This window comes from Rattus rattus, chromosome 17, assembly GCF_011064425.1.
Source record: "Rattus rattus isolate New Zealand chromosome 17, Rrattus_CSIRO_v1, whole genome shotgun sequence".
Classification (NCBI taxonomy): Eukaryota; Metazoa; Chordata; class Mammalia; order Rodentia; family Muridae; genus Rattus; species Rattus rattus.
This window is the reverse complement of record NC_046170.1, coordinates 30,340,176-30,358,618: the sequence shown is the minus strand read 5'-3', so window position 1 is coordinate 30,358,618 and position 18,443 is coordinate 30,340,176. Positions and strand designations below refer to the sequence as shown.

At 48.9% G+C, this 18,443-nt stretch overlaps 1 protein-coding gene and 1 non-coding gene across 2 annotated transcripts in view; one reads left to right on the top strand and one right to left on the bottom strand.

Moving 5' to 3' along the window:
• Vac14 (VAC14 component of PIKFYVE complex) overlaps positions 1 to 18,443 on the bottom strand; it is a 101,938-nt gene that overhangs the window by 70,086 nt on the left and 13,409 nt on the right. The window contains exons 2-10 of the mRNA XM_032887440.1: positions 16,743 to 16,893; positions 16,308 to 16,475; positions 15,398 to 15,460; positions 14,530 to 14,637; positions 13,752 to 13,861; positions 13,449 to 13,555; positions 12,444 to 12,578; positions 11,893 to 12,045; positions 3,921 to 3,984 (exon numbers count right to left, since the gene is read on the bottom strand). Of these exons, the coding sequence (XP_032743331.1) occupies positions 3,921 to 3,984; positions 11,893 to 12,045; positions 12,444 to 12,578; positions 13,449 to 13,555; positions 13,752 to 13,861; positions 14,530 to 14,637; positions 15,398 to 15,460; positions 16,308 to 16,475; positions 16,743 to 16,893 (1,059 nt within the window). The remainder of the gene's footprint in view (positions 1 to 3,920; positions 3,985 to 11,892; positions 12,046 to 12,443; positions 12,579 to 13,448; positions 13,556 to 13,751; positions 13,862 to 14,529; positions 14,638 to 15,397; positions 15,461 to 16,307; positions 16,476 to 16,742; positions 16,894 to 18,443) is intronic.
• On the top strand, positions 17,678 to 17,748 carry Trnag-gcc. The gene has a single exon. It is a non-coding gene; the product is annotated as a tRNA-Gly (tRNA).

The following is an 18,443-nucleotide window of genomic DNA, read 5'->3' as shown; positions in this document are numbered from 1 at the left end:
GGGGAAAGAGGGGGCTGTGCCTGAAGACCACTGCTACACCTCAACTGAACCATTCCTGGCCGTCTCTTCAGATGGTTGGTGCCATGTCAAGACCACACAGTAAAGATTCACACAGTAAAGAAAGGAAATTGATAGCACTCTCCAACGATACCTCCTCCCCCAAGCCCCCGCAAGGTGTCAGCCTTAACCAAAAACCATGAGGTCATGGAAGGGACTTCGAGGTTCAGGCAATCTGCCCGTGCAGAGGAAGAAGCCTGGATCCAGAGGCAATGTAAGACGCACCAAAGCCAAGAGGTCAAGGGCTGAGCACTCGTTCTCTTAGCTGGAGACGTCCTCCTGAGTCCTCTTCCCCTGGCTGGTTCAAGGCGAAGGTCACGGGAAGCAGGCAAGCAGCTGCACGCTTATCTGAGTGGGCAGCAAAATAAGCTCAGGGTCCCACCTGCCCTGAGCAGGCGGCTCTGGCTGCCCTGGGTGGTGCTGGCTGCTGAGCTCTGCCTGTGCTTGTGGACTGGAGCTGCAAGACCTTCCCAGAGTGAGGTGTGCTTGCCCAAAGTGATCAGCTTCCCTCTACTGGGCTAAGCCTGAGATGCAGTGTCCTTTGCTCTGGCTAAAGCCATCATGAACAAACAGTACTCACAGGAGGTTTAAAATACATTTCTATAACAGTTCCAAGATGTTAGACAAGTCACTCCTAAGAGATCCCGAATTATTTCACGGGATCTTCAGCAAGCGTTTCCCCCCCTAAGCATCTCATAATGAGTCTTAGATGAGCATGTACTACAACATCCGCGTGTGCTGCACACAGAAATCGCCCAACCATGCTTCTGATGCCCCCAGCACACAGAATCCAGTCAGCCGTTCTTCCTGGGGGCAGCACTGTCTTTCTGTAGTGTTTAACTTTCCACTCTGCTCGCATCACAGCTGACATCAAACTGGAAGAAAGGTAACTCTGAAGAGAGAGCTCGTGAATGCAGGGCTGCCTTTCTAAAACATCGGGTCAGTGCGTCGTCTTTGTAATTGGCGGTGTCACTCAAAGTTGGGCGGCACCGACTTCTAGACTTTTCTGTTAGTTGTGGTACACGGTAGCCAACCAAACCAAGAGAACAGTCCTGAATGAACAGTGGTGATGCCATGGCCCCCTGGCAAGGCTCTTGTCAGGGGGAGGTCTGCACACTGACACCTGTCCAAAAACCTGCCAAATGCATCAGAGGTCAATGTGCAACCTCCTAGAACTCTCCAATAATAATCCGCCACGCTAAATGCTGGTGGTATGGAGCCAGAAAGGCTTAGCTTGGATTTTCACCTCATTACTAATTAGTGGGGTGGCTTCCAATAAGAACGTAACCTCGCTGTCCCTTCTTGTTTTGACTATGGGGATAAGGAGGCTCTTGTGATAACTGGGGTGAGCAGTGTAACCAAGTGTGTGCTGTCTGCCAGGTACTGCTCCAGGCTCTTCACGCACTTTAACACATTTACGTCCATTCCTCTCTGGGGTCAATGCTGTCACCTCCTCCGGGTCACACACATAGCCTGAAGGATAAGAACTGGGCCCCTTTCTCTCCAGAGGAGAGGTCACCTGGCATACAGATAGCAGTGGTGAAATCCTCCCCTGCGTTGTCTTGCTTTCCACCACACTTCTCCATTCTGCTGTCTTTCTCCACCTCTCCTCACGGAGCCAGTCTTGAACCTCCCACAGATCTCCAGCACTATGGAGGGTAGAGGAGTTTAACCCCTTTGACCAGTGCTGCTTGACTGTCTATACACTTAGACAGAGATGTCACCTGTTTATTCAGCGGCTTCTCACAGGGGCCGAGCCTGGGCCCCAGAAAGGGACAGAAGGCACCTGTGGTCTTAGAGTGCATTGACTCCCTGTCCCAGTCTGATCCCTGACTGGCTATGGACTCAGAATTTTGTGTGGGTGTGTATTTTCCTATACGGCTCTCATTAGAAAGTCTGGCGACCACTAGGGAGCCATGGCCAGGAACAGCCTTCCCTCTAGCCAGTGCTCTTAGCTGGTTATCTGGGTAGTGCTCTGGATAAGCAACACATGAGAAGACGGGAGGGCAGCTTGCTTTGTGTCACCTGAATGATGCCATCTGTGAGAGCTCAGTGTCCTAGAGGGAGCAGGCCAGAGGCTCTTTGAGCATCTGATCTGTTCTCACAACTCTTGTGGCTGCTCCTTCCAAGCACAGGAAGGGCTGCATGCCGTGATGCTGCCACAAGATGGCCTTCCTGCACCAGAGTAACACATGGGCTAATCTTGTGTGTTGTTTCCCCGTGTTTTCAAAAGGCTGGATTTAGCATTATCTCCTGAGTGACAGGTATGGTGAACTAAAACTGGCTCCAGGTCTCTGGTTTCTGACCTGCACTGAGGAACTGAAGTCTATGTAAGCCTGTCTAGCTGAGCATGTTTCCAAACTGCAAGTGAAGTGGTAGAAGGTCGTGCCACCCCTGCAGTCCATCAGTCATGCTGCCGCCGTTCCTCCATTTCATCATCACCCCCCGAAGCATGACAGTTTCTGTAGCCCAGAGTACAGTGCTAAGTAAGACAGGTTTTTTTTTTTTTTTTTTTTGGCTATAAGTGGGAGCTCATAAATCCCCTCACTGACACTGCCATTCCTCCATGCCTAGTGTTGAAACCTCCAGAGAATTCACATATGCCCTGCACCTCTGACCATTCCTCCAACCCTGAGCTCCAAAACCCAGTGTCCACACTGGCCTGCTCCTCCCTGAGGATGCCTTGCATCCCCTGGACAGAGTCTAGACAACCTAAGTCACACCTCTTTTCCCTTGCAGTCCAGCTTAGGAATGTGCCAGGACAGCCTGGTTTAGCGTTAGCTAACACCCAGAGGCTGCCCTTCCCATCCCTCTGTCTGTTCTGTCCTGTCCTTCAGAAGGGCTGCCAAGCACACTTCTCAGACACATCTTCCATCCTGTCGGCTTCTCAGTCCAAGCCGCTGCCCCTTCTCCCCAGCCACATGACTCTTTCCTAAAGCCCTTCTGTATAGAGTAGCCTATCTCCACCCTTCTTCATCCCTAAAATAGATACAATGGTGCTGCCAAGCATGGGACTAGCAAATTCAATGGCCCGACACTAGGTGAGCACAGAGCCCAGCCATGGGAGCACTTCACCAGCCACAGTGGCTTGGTCCCCTACCCTGCTGTGGTGCAACCACTTTCTCTGCAGTTCTGCTGTCTCCTGGAAATTTGCTGGTTACTTTACTGTCTCCCATTAAAGGGTATTGAAGTCAGGATCATATTTATGGGCTGAATACAGTTTTTCCTTACATTGACTGGCTCCCCAGGTAGAGGTTTGACGTTAAGTTCAGAGGAATTATCGTCCACTTCAGGCACAGGGGCTAATGCTTCAGATAACAGCTTTAGCAGTCAGTCAGCAGAAGCAGCCCAGGAGAGAAGCAAGACAGTTCTCTCCCTAGGGGCTGGCAAGGCAGGATATGACTTTGCTCCCTGGCCTGCACTGCCCCCCTGTGGATGCCTGTGCTATGACACCCATCCTGGGAGAAGGCAGAGGAAAGTTCTGGTGCCCTTGCCTGGGTAACTTTTCTGCCTGCTGTGCCCGCCCGCCCTCCTTCCCTCCCTCCCTCCCTCCCTTCCACTTCATGACTTCTTGACCAGAGTCAGCCTTGCGTTAGATAATGAAAAGATGCTGGGCGAAGGGACCTGTGACTGGGTTTCTAGAATGTACATTTAAAGACCTCCAGTGGCTTCCAATCTTCCCCAAAGGTTATCTGTCCAGAGGAACTGGGAAGAGGCCACGTGTGGTATCTGTCCTTCAGGTACGTCCATCCCTTGTGTATCTGATACTCCCCAAAGACTGGCTCCAAACAGCTTTCCTTGGGACTTTGCAATATCTTGCACCCAGAAAGATTTGGACCACTGGCTTTTCACGAAGCACTCACCTGGCTGAGGTAAAGACATTGACGCCACTTCCAAAGCTGGAGTCACAGGGACCACTTGCACCTCCTGTGGGATGAAGAGGGACAAGGTGATGCTCGCTGAAGCCTGCCTACTTGTTTGTAGAAACAAGCTCCTGCTCTCTCCTTCTTCACTTAGGCTTCTGTAGGACCCGGTGCTCAGGGGACAATAGCCAGGCCTGAGCATTTCTAGGCACAGGGCTCTCACAAGCTGGGGACACTCAAACTGAATACAAATGGGACATTTCAGAAAGGCCTGAAGGTCCAAGGGCAGTGGCTCTACATGACTCAGCCAGCAGGGAGTGCAGGTCAAGTCCACAATATGATGCTACTTCATACCCACCAGGAGAGCTAAAGTCAAAAAGGAAGAAAATGCAAGTGTTGGCAAGATACACATTAATGGTGGGAATGTGAAATGGTGTTGCCACTTTGTACAGCAGGTTGGCAGTTCCTCAGAAGTTAAACGCAGGTGGACTAGCAATCCCATTCTAAGAGCTCCACCAAGAGCAAGGGAGACCTGTATCCTGCATTTTTATACCAGTGCAACCACCTACCATAGTCGAGAGGTAGAAACATATGCTTATGCAGGGATAAACTGAAATATTACTTAGCAATAAGGAAGAACAGGTTACAGAATGGATAGACTTTAAAGACATGCTGAGTCGAAGAAGCCAATTCCAAAAGGCTACATAGTAAGATTCCATTCATAGGAAATGCCTAGAACAGGTAAGTCTGGAGACAGAAGGGAGGTTAGAGGTTACAGAGGGATTTTGGAGGGTGGGGTGTGAAGGGTCAGACTTCAGGTCGTTGATGTTCTCAAATTGGTTGTGATAATTATACAACTCAGTGAATAAACAAAAAGTTGCTGAATTATACATGTTCAGCTGGGTGTGCAGCATAAACAAAGCCTCAATAAAAGAGTTGAAGTGATTCTGGGAAAGAACTGTAACCTTGAATTCTGCACAAGCCTCTCAGCTTGTGGCCAACTCAAAACCTTTACTACACGTAGCTTTCTGCACACTGCAGAACTCAGGCAGGACAGCACTGTGATAATTCCAACCTTTTTTTTTTTTTTTTTTGCACCTAATTAATTTTCCTAAAGACCCCAGACTTTGCGTTTCTCTTCTAACCCCAATACTGGCCAGGTAATGGCCACAGCTTAGAGCATGAAGGAAAGGAGGAGGGGTCAGCAGCGTGAGGCGCTCAGATACAGGGCCAGTATCAGTATACAGTACTGAGCCAATGCAGCCCCAACAGGATATGCTGCAGACAAAAGACTTCTGCTGCATCCTTCCAAAGTGCCTAGCTTCAGGGTGCATGAGAGAAAGGTGAGACTGATGCATGTGGAGAGGTGGCAGCAAAGTGACTTCAGAAGTGTCACAGATTGGAGGTGATTCAGAGGACAGCAGTAAGTGTAGTGTGGAGTTATCCTCAAAGGGATGGGAGGGGATAACAGGGGACAGTCAGGCTAGGCGGCAGAGGATGGGGTCAGCAGTGTCCTAACCAAGTTTCAGACAGCCCAGAGAATGACACATAAGGAGCAATTTATTCTTTTTCTGAACACTTAAAGTGATCCTTTAAACTTAGAAAAATATATAGATTTCAGAGTAGCAGTCCTGTGAAGATGAGAAACTGAGGATAAAAGGCATTCCATGACACGCTCTAAATCAGACAGTATCAGAAGCCTGGCATTCTTGCAGAGAGTCACATATACACACTGAGAAAGACAGAGGGGAGGTGGAGGGAGCCAGGCAGGCAGGCAGGCAGAGAAAAACTGTCAATAGTTTTTGCCTGGGATTTTTGTCAAAGTTACCTGTACCCTACATTCAGTCAGTGTTTCTCAGTCACACTTGAGTTCAAAATTTCTTGACAAGGATGCATGGTGAAAATTTTTCAACCTGGCCAACAGACAAAAATTATAAAGCAAAAAACCTGGAAGGCTGATTAAAATTGAAAACCAATTTTAAAAAGTTGTTGGGAGTTTATAATGCATTTCACTGTCAGAACTAACACTCAACACAGGAAACAGTCCCTTCAAGTCAAGTGAGAAGTCACACAGGGATGTATTTGCCTAATATGAATGAGGCCATGGGTTTGGTTTCTATTGCACACCCATGTGTACATGTGTACACACAAACATATACATACACATAAATAAAAAAATAGAGAAAAGCAGACGAGAGGAGAATGTTCAAGTCCTGACAAAGCAGTCCATTCATTTATGTAACGAATGCTTACACAGCTTCAGGATGCATGAGGAATACTTCTGAACAGCCAGATGTTAGCTCATTTACTGTGACAAGCTGACGTGCCAGGACTGTCACAGAGGTGAAGAAGGAAGGTGAGGTCAGAAGACTCGCCCAGGGTCCCACAGCTGGATAACAGGGGCTGGGGTCCAGACCCAGGGCTGGGTGTCACTGTGCAGCATTCTGAGGAGGGCAAGCTACTGAGTGGCCAGGAGCCATAGGAATCGTCTGACGGCAGAGTAGGATGTTTCCTTTCACTTGCCAGCACCTGAACATTAAGAAATGACTCACTCCCATGGAAGGCTGGGGAGGGGACGCTGAGCTTCTCCATGCTGGAAGTGCTTTTGCAGCCATTGGCCCTCCTAGGGGCCAGCCAGTTCAGCATTATGTGCTCACATGGAAACACCCATTCGACAGGTTCCTGCACATGCTAGGCAAATGTTCTACGACTAGAGTCACACCTAAGTCCCTCTTCCTGCTTTAGCTGGACTCTCCTATGAGGAAGAGCTGCCCTTCTTTGTCGCTTGCTCATTCATTCATTCATTCATTCATTCATTCAAGCATTAGGGAACCATAGATAATTATTATGTGAGGTTTTGTTTTTTTATTTTGATTTTTTAGAGACATGGTCTCATGTAGCCCAGGCTGGCCTCCAACTCTATGTAGGGAGGATCAACCTTGATTTCCTAATCCTACCTCCACAGCCTGAGTCTTAGGATTACAGTGCAGCATCACCCCAGCTGTTACAGATGACAACTACCGTTGTTCCTACTGTCATTCAAATACTTCTTACATGTTTTCAAGTTTACAAATAAAGTATTTTCTAAAAATAACAAACCAAGTCTTTAGCCTATTCCAAAAATAGGCTATGGTTCTTCTTCCTCCCTGGTAAAGAGGATCTTTATTTCTGTGGTAAGAGGCCCACACTGCCACCTGCCTTCTCTAGTCACAGGATCAGAGGAGGGAAGGCTGTGGCAGTAGGTCAAGCCTGTTGTGGTGCTGAGCACACTTATGCCATGGTGCACAGGGCCTGGAGGCAGGCGAAAAGAGGATGCAGAGCGATGGGCAGGGCAGGCTGACCCCACAGTGAGGTCCAAACCCCAAAAGCCCACCCTCCTTGTCTTATAGGAACCTGCACACCTGTGGATGAAATGTTAGGGAACCAAGTCTGAATTTGAAATCCCCTCAGCCAGAGCCTCTATTTCCACTCAGTCCCCTCTCCACTAGCAACACAGACCAGACATACAAGACATGGCAGGAATGGTGTTGCCCTCCTGAAACTCTAGCACCTCAGAGGCTGACACAGGAGGATGCAGAGTTGAACCCTGGCTTGGGTGACGCAGCAAGGCCCTGTCTCAAGAAGGGGCAGAAAGCAGGACAGAAGATGGAGCAGAAGACAGGTGCAGGTAGAATCTCACCATGGGGCAGCTCTCCACAAGAATATCAGCTGTTGGCCAGTTCCGCAATGTATGCTACGGCCAGTCACTTACTGGGGAGGTGGTCCTGTTTTCCCCATGAACCTTTGTCTGGTCTCCGGTATCTTCCCCATTACAATCTTTTGCATATGTGTGTGAGTGGTGTATATACATGTGTGTGACTGCATGTGAGCCCGCTTGGATGACCCTGTGTATGTGCATGTAGAGGCCAGAGGCGGATGTCAGGTATCTTCCTTTTCATTTTCTGTACTGAGATATGTCTTCTGAACATGGAGCCTGCTGACTAGACATGGCTAGCTAGTCTTTGCTCTGGGGATCCTGGAACTGCTGTGTGTCGCCATGTCTACCTTGTAAGTCCTGGGATCCAACTCTAGACCTCATGCTTTACCCACTGAGCGCCTCCCCAGCTCTGATCCAGTTTCTAAAAACATTTTTGGGAGGGGAGAAGAAGGCAGTAATAGAATGGCCATTTAGTTAGGTGAACTCTATGTATCTTGTTCCTGACTCAAAGTGGAGAACAAACAAAACAAATCCAAAAGTCCAACATTTAGGCTTAAATGTTAAATAATATTAAATGATATTTAAACAAATAAGTTGCATACTTTAAAGTAATGTCAATTAAAAAAATAAATTAGTGCAGATTAGTGCTGACTAACCTAGAAAGATACGTATTATTGGTGAAAAAATTAAAGCTGTGAATCGCTCTATTTCTCAGGATTCCATTTGTGTGTGTATGTGAAAACAGAACAAAATAAAACACCAGGAAACAACCCAACTTGTAGTCCTGCGGGGAGTCCTGGGTAATGCACCATAAGCACAATCCTTCTACCGTCTCTTCAGGAACCTGCATTTCCTTTACAGTCAGAAGTTTAGAAACACACATGCTGTTTCAAGACCTCTGGGAAGCAGTGCCTGCCCACTGCAAACTCCCTCTCCTGCATCTAGGTACAGTCCCTTGCAGCCATCCCCCGGTGTCAGTGTACTCCCCGCTCTGCAGCTGTTCTTACAGGCATCTGCATCTGATTTGCCTGTACCTGCAGCACCCATGGACAGTGCTGACAAGTCCCCCCAGAGTAAGCTTTGCCGACAGGTGGCTTTTACCTCAAGCACACCGGAGCTCCACGAGCTCTCTACTGGAATCCTCGGTATAGCCTTCCTTCTCACATGCTACCTACTCATTTAGAACTCGACGAGGAGAAACAAGACTGCAGAAGGCCCAGCTGAGGGTTTTGCTAACGTGGACACACATATCTATGCTTAGACTCACAATGGTTCTCGGTGTCCTAGACTTAACTACCTCATGATGCAAAGGAGGTATTCTTAGAACAACTGTGTTTTGCTTTCAATACAGAGTTTACAAAACTCCACATAACTTCTCCAACAGGTTTGTGATGCGTGACTATGGCCAACTTGTAAGTGTTCTAAATGTGTTCAAATGCACTGACTCCCAGCATTTTCAGCCAATGGGGTTATGGATGGCAATTTAAGTCAACGGGTGCCTATGTTTAAAAATATACTACAGCACCTACTGTGAAGAATGTCTGCTATACAAGCCAAATCTGCCTTGGAATTCATAGTTACCGTTCAAATTAGGTGACAAGGGTTACCTGACTCAAGAAGTAAGGAAACTAAGCTTTGGAAAGTCTAAGCAGCAAGGCCAAGCATGGAAGCTGGCGAAGGTGAGATCAAAGGAAGGCCAGGCAGTTGTTGGAGGGCAAAACATACCAGAATCAGTGCTGCAACACCAAGACATCTAGTAGATGACGGGGTGCGTGGGTGATGAATGGGTGGGTGGGGTGGTGGGTGAAGTGGTGGTGTGGTAGGATCAGGCCAGGCATGTTGAGTACTGCGAGGACTCAGAATTAGGGAAAGGACTTTGCACTGCAGTCCCATAAATGGTAGGTCCGATGGGCAGCTGCAGGAGGACAGGGCTTGGGGCAGAAAGTACAGAGGAGGGGTTGGCCCAACGGGAGGTTTGGGAGGAAGAATCAGCTCTGGAGAGTTGGGTCTGTACATGTGTGTTTGGATACATGCACACAGAGGGGGACCAGCCTGAAGGTATGCTGCGAGGAGCATGCTCTATGTGGAGCATACTGCATCACCGTGAGCCGAGTACGCAAGAGAGATTCAGAGAGGAAGACCACGCACGGGGCACCTGTGGCAGACAGGTGGTCCTGGGCAGAATAGAAGGATCAGACAAAGACGGGACAAGCTTGCCCATTTCCTGGCTGGATCATCTGTCTAGTAGCATGCTAGAAAAGAATGTGATTAGTTATGAGGCGAGCAAGGCTGAGAGTAAGTGTGACGCTGTCAGCTGGGATGGATGTTCCTGTTTTAGAAACTACCATAGTTTGCTGTTCACCCTTCCATCGCTGTTTATGAGGCAGTAAACCCAGGGCAGGTTGAACACACCCTGGCTCAGGGCAATGATCTCCTGAGCAGACAGCTACTTAAAGGTGGCTTTGAAGAACTAGTTAAAAGGATAAGGACACTCACTGTATTGGCTGGTAATCAACCCAGGGCTCCCATGTGCCAGCCGAGAATTCTACCATTAAACCACCAATGCTCCAGCTCACAGGAACTTTACAGCTGCTGCCATGACCCACGGAGTGGATCGGCTCCTTTCCAGAGAGGTCACTGCTGCCTCAGAAGCACAAAGGAAGGGGAGAGCTGCCAACTCCTCACACATATTACCTGCGACACAACTCACACCTGAGACACAACTCACACCTGAGACACAACTCACACCTGCGACACAACTCACACCTGCGACACAACTCACACCTGCGACACAACTCACACCTGCAACACAACTCACACCTGAAACACAACTCACACCACTACATTTTGCTTAACACAACCTTTCCATTTTGAAGTATATACATGTGTGGTTCTAAGTACAACCACAAAGGTGCTCAGCCACTGCTCTATTCAGTTCTAGAGCATTGAGAAACCAGGATCTGTCCCAGGAAGTCTGAGCGCCACTGTCCCCTCAGTCCAGGCAAGTTCTCTTCCACTTGCTCAGGTGACTCAGAGACACCAACCTTCACTTCAAGCCAAAGCCAGAAGGAAGCCAAACACAAACAAGACAGAGTCTTCCAACACAGGGAAGTAAGATGTGTGACTGACACGTCATTTCAATTGTGCAGTGTTAAAAACGTGACACTGCTCATTGTCGGCACAGGCAATCCTTTTCCCTTCTGTGCAACTTTTCTAAAATGAAAACCATAAATAAAAAGCTCATACACCAGCACCAGTTCACAAACTGTCTATTACTGAGACTTCTAGCTTATCCCAGAAAAATGAGAGCTTTTCCTGTGCAAGGCCTTCACTAACTTATCTAAATCTTCTCTTTCCAGGAGTTGTCAGAAGTATGTGAGCTCCTGCACTGGCCAGGCCTCCCACCTGACTGGTGAGAAATCTACCACAGGACCACAGTGCTGCGTTTCCAGGTGTTTACTGCTCGGGCTCTGGCACAGCTGTAACCTGACACTCAACACAGGTCACAAGGCAGCACATTTTCTCTCCTGCCAGCCGAACCCACAGGAGGAGGCCCTGTGACCTGGTGTAAGGCTGTCTGCTATTCCATCAAGGAGTTAGCAAGCACATGCTATGGCTATGTGGTTCTCTTGCTCCAAACGTAGGCTCCAGGCCCCACTCTGTCACCTTTAGACATCTGCACAGGATGTGCATCCATTTACTCTCTGACTAACTGAAAAGGAGGACATCCCTCTGAGATGGTCAGACACTGAGGCAGAGGTCGAGGAGATAAGAACAGCAGGGCTTTCAAGGCAAATTCTATCATCAATCAGCATAAAAAATGGTTTTATCTCACAAACAAGCAAGGAAATAATGTCAAAAAGCATTTGAAGGACTGTTTAAAGGCAATGACTTGTGCAGTAGAAATCTCCAGTATGTAATAAACTAGCATTTTCTTGACTGTCTTCCCTGAGAATGACTAGGGCAGAGAGAGCCAGATGCTAAGAATCAAATGAACTGTGCAGCTTGGTGCTCTTACCATGTCCCCAACAGTGACTCGAGAGTGGCTGATCCCAGTTGGAGATCAAGGGCAACATGTAATGTTTTTTGAGGTGGCAAGAGTGAAGAGCATGGGCCCTGGGTGCAGCTGTCTGTCAGAGTCTGTGGAGTAGGCTAACAGCAGTGCCTTTGTACTACAACTAAAGGAGTCAACATATGCAAATGATACTACACTTTAGTTCCAGGACCTCTGACTCCCAGCAGCAGAAATGGGGACTCTGACATCAGGGTACTCACCACTGGCTGTCCCCTCCTGCTTTGGCAGGGAATCCTCAGGGTTGGGTTCTGTCTGCTTCTGTGCTACTGACTTTGGCTCATCTGGTTCATCATCCTCAGGGGTAACCAGCTTCATCAGGCTCTGGTTACACACATTGGCCACCTCCTTGATACCTGTCTACTGATGTAAGGATCACCCCATGTGAAGACCTCCTAAGGCCAAAGGCCACCAGTCTTCCTGGTCACAGGCTTAGTCCTCCTTAAGCCTCGCTCCTGTTACATGCACCCTTGTGAGATCGTTCTCACAGGTGGCCCCTCTTCCACTTGGGTATTTCTCACCCAGGTACAGAGGGATGAGCTCCGTAGGGTAGAACCTTGGCACATGCGATTGCTGCTCTGTATCTGGAAGTAAGCAAGTGTGGACTGGGAACAGCCAGCATCAGTCTTGCATCCCTGGCTTTCCTAGTCCACATTCAGCTTCATCTCTTGCTTCCTGGAGTGAAGGAGCCTAAGGGAACCCTTCCCACTCACAGACCCTCTACTTCAGTTTCCTTTTCCAGAGTGAAGGATACTTTTCTTGCGGTCATCATAGGCCAAGCAGGGCAGGACAGCAGTCAGGATCCCAGAGGAATAGGGCAGCATTACCCGGCCTGCCAGCTGGATGAATTCCCGCATCCAGCACATAGCCGTCAGCTGAATCAGGTCATCTGGAAGAGGAATTGTGGCTTCTAGAGGGGCTGGCACATGCACTGAAGAGCACAAAGGCTAGGCTTGGAAGCTTGTGAACCAGGGGCTTGACTGCTTCTATCTATATGAATACAACACTTCCTGGGCTCCCTGTTTTCTAAAGGGTTGGAAGGATAGGTTTAAGAATGATAATCTTGCGCTGGACTTCGCAAACAGCCATGATACCTTTCATTCCCCCAATCCATGCCTGCAGCAATATGATGTGCTTCATTTCTAAGTGGAATTCATTCTCCTATCCACGGATCCAGAAAACTGCCTACTCTGGCTAACAGCATGTAGTTGTGTCTCTGGTTTAAGCACAGGCATCAAGAGTCCTGTCTATGTCTGTGTCCTGTCTCTCTTGGAACCCTGCTGATGCCGTCCAGCCTACTGGATGCTGAGTCCTATTACCCCATGTCAGATGGGGGCCATCACACACCACCTAGCTCCAACTGAGCCTGCAATTGGCTTTAGGTCATGATTATGCCCAGTCTGGACAAAGTCACCTAGCTGACCTATAGGTTCTTGGCCAGTAATAAGCAGCCATTGGTGTGACTGTGTCACGTAGTTTGACAGCCTATAGACGCCAAGGGAAAGGTGATTCTGGCCTCCACACACCCTATCTTCACCTAAGGCAAAGCATAGCTACAAGATCTTCAGGCCAGGTCAAAATGTATGCATCAAAAGAGAACATAGATCTCTTCTGACTCCCACCCACCACCCTACTACTTCCAGATCCAGAGTCACATGCAATGTCTAGCCCGCATGTGTCCTTTTTGTCCCATACTGAAGTCTGAGAGACAGGGGCTTCTGAGGAGGCAGTTGTAGCTACAGGGCTTCCACACACTCACCTGTGGTCTGGCAGTGGATCACCAGGATGTTGGCCATCTCAGCAAACTTCACACTGGATGGGTTCTTCTTAATTTCTTTCAAGAATTCTCCAAGAACCACCTCACACCTACCAATGAGAAAAGGAAGCATGAGCTAGCATGCCAGCCCATTTCTGCTCTGGGTCAATCCCTACACTTGTCAGGAGGACACTGAGCAGAGGCTGGGAAGATGAGCTTTCTACTCCACCATGGGGAAGGGTATAGGAAGAAGTACCCACAGGGAATACAGTGAGCAGCAGCTGCCTGCTGTTTCCCACAACTCACATTTTCCGAATCTCTTTGCCATTGTCACCCAGGATCTGGAAGAGCCCGTCCAGGATCTCTGGCAGGTAATCCAGCAGGTTAATATCTGGCACTGACACCAGAACCAGGATCTGATGGAGGGGAGCAGTAAGAGGGAGAGCTGAGAGCTGGCTTGGGTGTAGAGCCTGGTCTCCTACTCTTCCCTTGGAACCAGCAGTGGAAAAACTAGAGGCCTGTGTCATGGCATTGCAGGTATCTACAGTGGAGTGCTGGCAGGAATTTTTCTGTTCTATGGGCAAGGAAGTAGGAGTTTGACTCCAGGTGGATTTGGATGCTAGGGGAGGGGGTGATTAACAGAGAAGGCTGGATGAAGCTGGTTCGCAGAGGCGGAGTAGCTGGGTGTGGCACCATGGCCTTCAGAAATCCTGGGCATATTCTTTTAGGACAAGGCAAGAATCATATACTTTCAGGGGCAAACAGGACAGGCAGTAAGACAACATTAGACAGAGTGCTTTTGTTGGTTTGCTTTTTGAGACAAAGTCTCACTGTGCAGTCTTAACCTGGCCTTGAACTCACAGAGCTCTGCCTGTTTCTGCTTCCTAAGTATTGTGATTAAAGGCACAGATCACCATGCCCAACCCACAGTGTTTTTGGTGACGAGATGTTTGAAGGTTATTAGGAAATAGAGACAAAGAGGTGTCTCTTAGCCAAAAGAAACACTGTGTGTGTCCCAAGAGCCCACATGATTCCACTAGAAACTCTTGGTTCTTGGAAGAATCTACCAAGGACTAGAGCGTACCCAGGAGATGATGAACTGTCGGGCGTATTGGTTGTTGGAGTAAATCCTCTCCCGCAAAAGGGGGATGAAGCCCACCAGGTCAAACTTGCTGCTTTCTGTTACAATGTCCTGTGGATTGAAGGGTAAGGGTTATGAGGAACCAGCACTGGGCTTGCTGGCTGCTGGCCCTGGGCTGACATGAGGGCCAGGTAACCATAGAGAGAAATGGTAGAGCCTGAGTCAGGTAGGAGAGGTCCCTGGCGAACTGGCATTGTAATAGGCCCGAAGCCAAACAAAATATGGTCAGCAGAGCAAAGGCAATAGACCCAAATGAATGGCAAAAGCCTACTCTGAAGTCTGGGTCAAGGCTTGGCACCCTGTCATGAAAGGCTGGGGTTGAAGTTTAACTTCATTGTTCTGAGTGGGGCATTAAAACATAAGATTCTTAATCGCTGGCTCAGCAGTTAGGAGCACTGGCTGCTATTCTTGAGAATCAAGGTTTGATTCTCAGCACCCACATGGAGACTCATACCCAGCTGTAACTTGTTCCAGGGGATAGGACACTCTCTTATCACTTCTGTAGTGACCAGGCACACAGGGAGTGCATAGACATGCAAGCAGTCAAAATACGTAAAACAGCAGGACAGATTCCCATCCTGTTCCCGCCCCAAACAGACCTCACTCAGGGGAACGGCCCAGTTCTGTATTTTGACTGTAGTAGTAATAGCTTTACATATGAAACTGCATACCAAGCAGTAAGCTTTAATATATGTATGTGCTATATATAAAAACAACTTAAACGAGGAAAAACATTGTCAGTACCAGAATTTCTACTCTACACATACAGAGGGAATAAAGTCTAAGATAAAAGAGGGCTGGAGTGGAATACCTTTAAAAGGCGGTCTAGGAGCTCGGATCCACTTTTCACATTGGGGTCTGGGTCAGCAGCCAACTATGAGGCACCAAAACAGAGAAACAGAGGCAATGTTCAGTCACAGTGTCACATGAGCCTAGGGACCCGATGCACAGCACAGCCAAGGCCGTGGTGCAGATTAGCACGCCAAGCGGCGTCTTTCCCAGGGTTTGATCTGAGAAAGGTAGTAAATCAGTCAGTTACAGTAGAGTTCCCATTTGTTCAGGGCCAGCCCAAGCTCTGCTGGGGTTCCCAGGCCATGATGTAACTGGGTCACACAACTGTTTCCAGTGGCTGCTCCCAGGGCATTCTCATCTTAAAAGGCTTGGTTCTCTCATGGGACCCTGGGATAGCCAAGAGGGTGGCATTTAGAAATGTCCAGTTGTTCATTCTACAGGGGTAACATTTGTTGGGCCACTCTGTACAACTGGTTAGGGCGACTGCCCCAGGCTGAGGGGAGGGCATCCCCACCAGAGTGAGGGGAAAGGCAACCCACCAGGCTGAGAGCCAAGAAGGAGAGCAATAGGGACCCTAAAGCTCTAAAGGGGATCACTCTAGCAGAGGGAAATGGTCATCACTGTCCTTAAAAGGGACAGCCTGTACTGGAGTCATCATTGTTACCTCTGCCTGGGCGGTTAGTGCTTCTCAAACTATCAGCTTTTCTGCTAATGTGTACAGCAGGCTGATACTCCCACAGAGTGCAATGAGGATGAACAGGGACATAAAACTACACTGATCCAAGTCTATGAAAAATCAGATCAGGCTGTGTGCCCCTGCAGCAACATGCTTATCGCTCCGCTTGCCTCTGGGCAAGTGTCTCAAGCTCTCGGGGTCCTAGAAAGTCAAGTCAGGTGGGTGGGCTGCTCTTAGCTGAATCAGAAGTTACCTTACTCAGTCCATCAAAGAGAACATTGAAGTGCGGCAGCACGGCACCTCGGGCCACTTTGACGATATTGTAGAGGGCCTCACAAGCATAGTAGCGCAGCCTGCTGTCTGCATCATTGAAACAGGTCAACACTGGCTCTATCAGCTCCTTCAGGTAGAGCCCTGAGTCCTGTAATCAACAGCCAGAGGACTAGTTAGAAGGGCTAGTCCCCTCCCTCGGAGACACCCAAGCCAGCCTCCCAGAAATGGGACCACACTACGGGAACATGGTTGCAGGGCCACTCAGCGATATTTGCTAATAGTCTTAAATGCAGAAGCCTTGATAAAATACAAGTCTGTAATGGTCCTGCTGGGGCTCGGGTAGGAAGGTATTTGGATACCTCAATCAGAAGGAAGTCCATTTCTGACATGTTTGCCACTCAGAAGCCATGCGTACCTTGCCGAGGGCGATAGAGCAGGCTGCCAGGCCGATAAGACCCCCTTTCCGGCTGTGGGGGTGCTGGGACAGGGCGAACTCCTGCGACAGGGTCTGGATCACATGCTTGATCTGCACAGTGTTGTTCTGGGCCACAAAGTCCCGCACCAGCCTGGAGCAAGGAAAGAGAAACTGTGGGACCCATAAAACCAGGCTGCGTCTGCTCTCTGGGCTCCAGAGCAGGGCCTGGGGTGAGGAGCAGAGATGATCCTTTCAAAAGAAGACTGGGGGTCAGCCTCCAAGGATAGGTCCTCTCAGTTCTGCTGCTGGCTAGGTCACCATCATTTCCCTGCTCCGTGCTCAGTTTCCCTTTGTATGTAATGCAGTGTGGACTAGCGGGGCCAGCTCACTTCTGGGAATCTGATACCCATCTGTATCACTAACATCATCTAACACTTGCTCAGCTCTGCACTCACGCGTCTAAGGACTCCTCTGTATCTGTGCTGGGTCACGTGGCTTAGTTTTGCTCCATTCAGTGGCAAAATCAAATCAGACAATTGTAGCAAAATAGAGTAGTGCTGTCATAGAAGCAGAAAATGCTGTCTATCCAGGAGACTGACAGGGTGGTCCCATTTGAAATATTTTAAAAACATTAACAGGCATTTCCTAGGTAAAGGAAGGTAGTGTATTACTCCATTTTGCCTACTAACATGAAATGGAAAGGCAGGATCGTGTACTGAAGGAAAGGACATCATTACGGGGTTACAGATGACTCAAAGGCTTCTAGGTGGGAGGAGTTGTCAGATCATAGGTGCTGACTCCAGAAGCTTGTAAGAAGGTTGGGAAAGAATCCTGGTGGTTTCCTAAACAGGACAAACCAGCCAGGTGAAGCCGAGTGTTTCTTCAACGAGACAGCCCTGAGAAGAGCTCTACAGACACCACACCACACAGCTGGAGCATTGGTGGTTCAGTGGTAGAATTCTCGCCTGCCACGCGGGAGGCCCGGGTTCGATTCCCGGCCAATGCAGAGCCTTTTTTTTTTTTTAAAATACACACACACACACACACACACACACACACACACACACACACACACTTTAAAATTTGTTTGTTTTTATTTGTTTGTGGTGCATGTGTACATACGTGTGTGCATGCGTGTGTGTGTGTGTGTGTGTGTGTGTGTGTGTGTGTGTGTGTGTGTGTGTCTTTTTCTGGTCAGTTTCCTAGCAGAAATCCTGCCAGAAGAGCCAGGCCCCTCAACCACACAAGGCCTGGAGCAGCCCAAAGACTACAAATTTCTGCTCCAGAGTCCACAGGGAATTGCTGGGCTCTCTGACAAGTGTGACTGGCTGCAGGAGTCTGGCTTCTTCACTTCACCTAAAGAATCCCACAGTGCTGCCCTGGGCCTGGGCCAGTCGCCAGCAGGAAGCAGTGTGAAAACTGAGAGCAGCATACCAACCAGTTCAACAGAGGAGGGGAGGCTCCCCCACAGTCTCCGTGCGTTTTGCCGCTTACTAAGGAGGAGGGAGTGGAGCTCTTTTTCCTGTCTCAAGCCCAAAGGCAAATCTACTTCACATGCACACAAACCCACACTCACCCCTCACTTTCTCCTAGCTCTGGAACTAGCTGTTCTTGAAGCCAAGCTGATGTGGCAGGATCATAAACTGGGCTGTGACTCAACACATACACAAGGAGGCCCAGGGATGAGGTTATAGGGAGGTG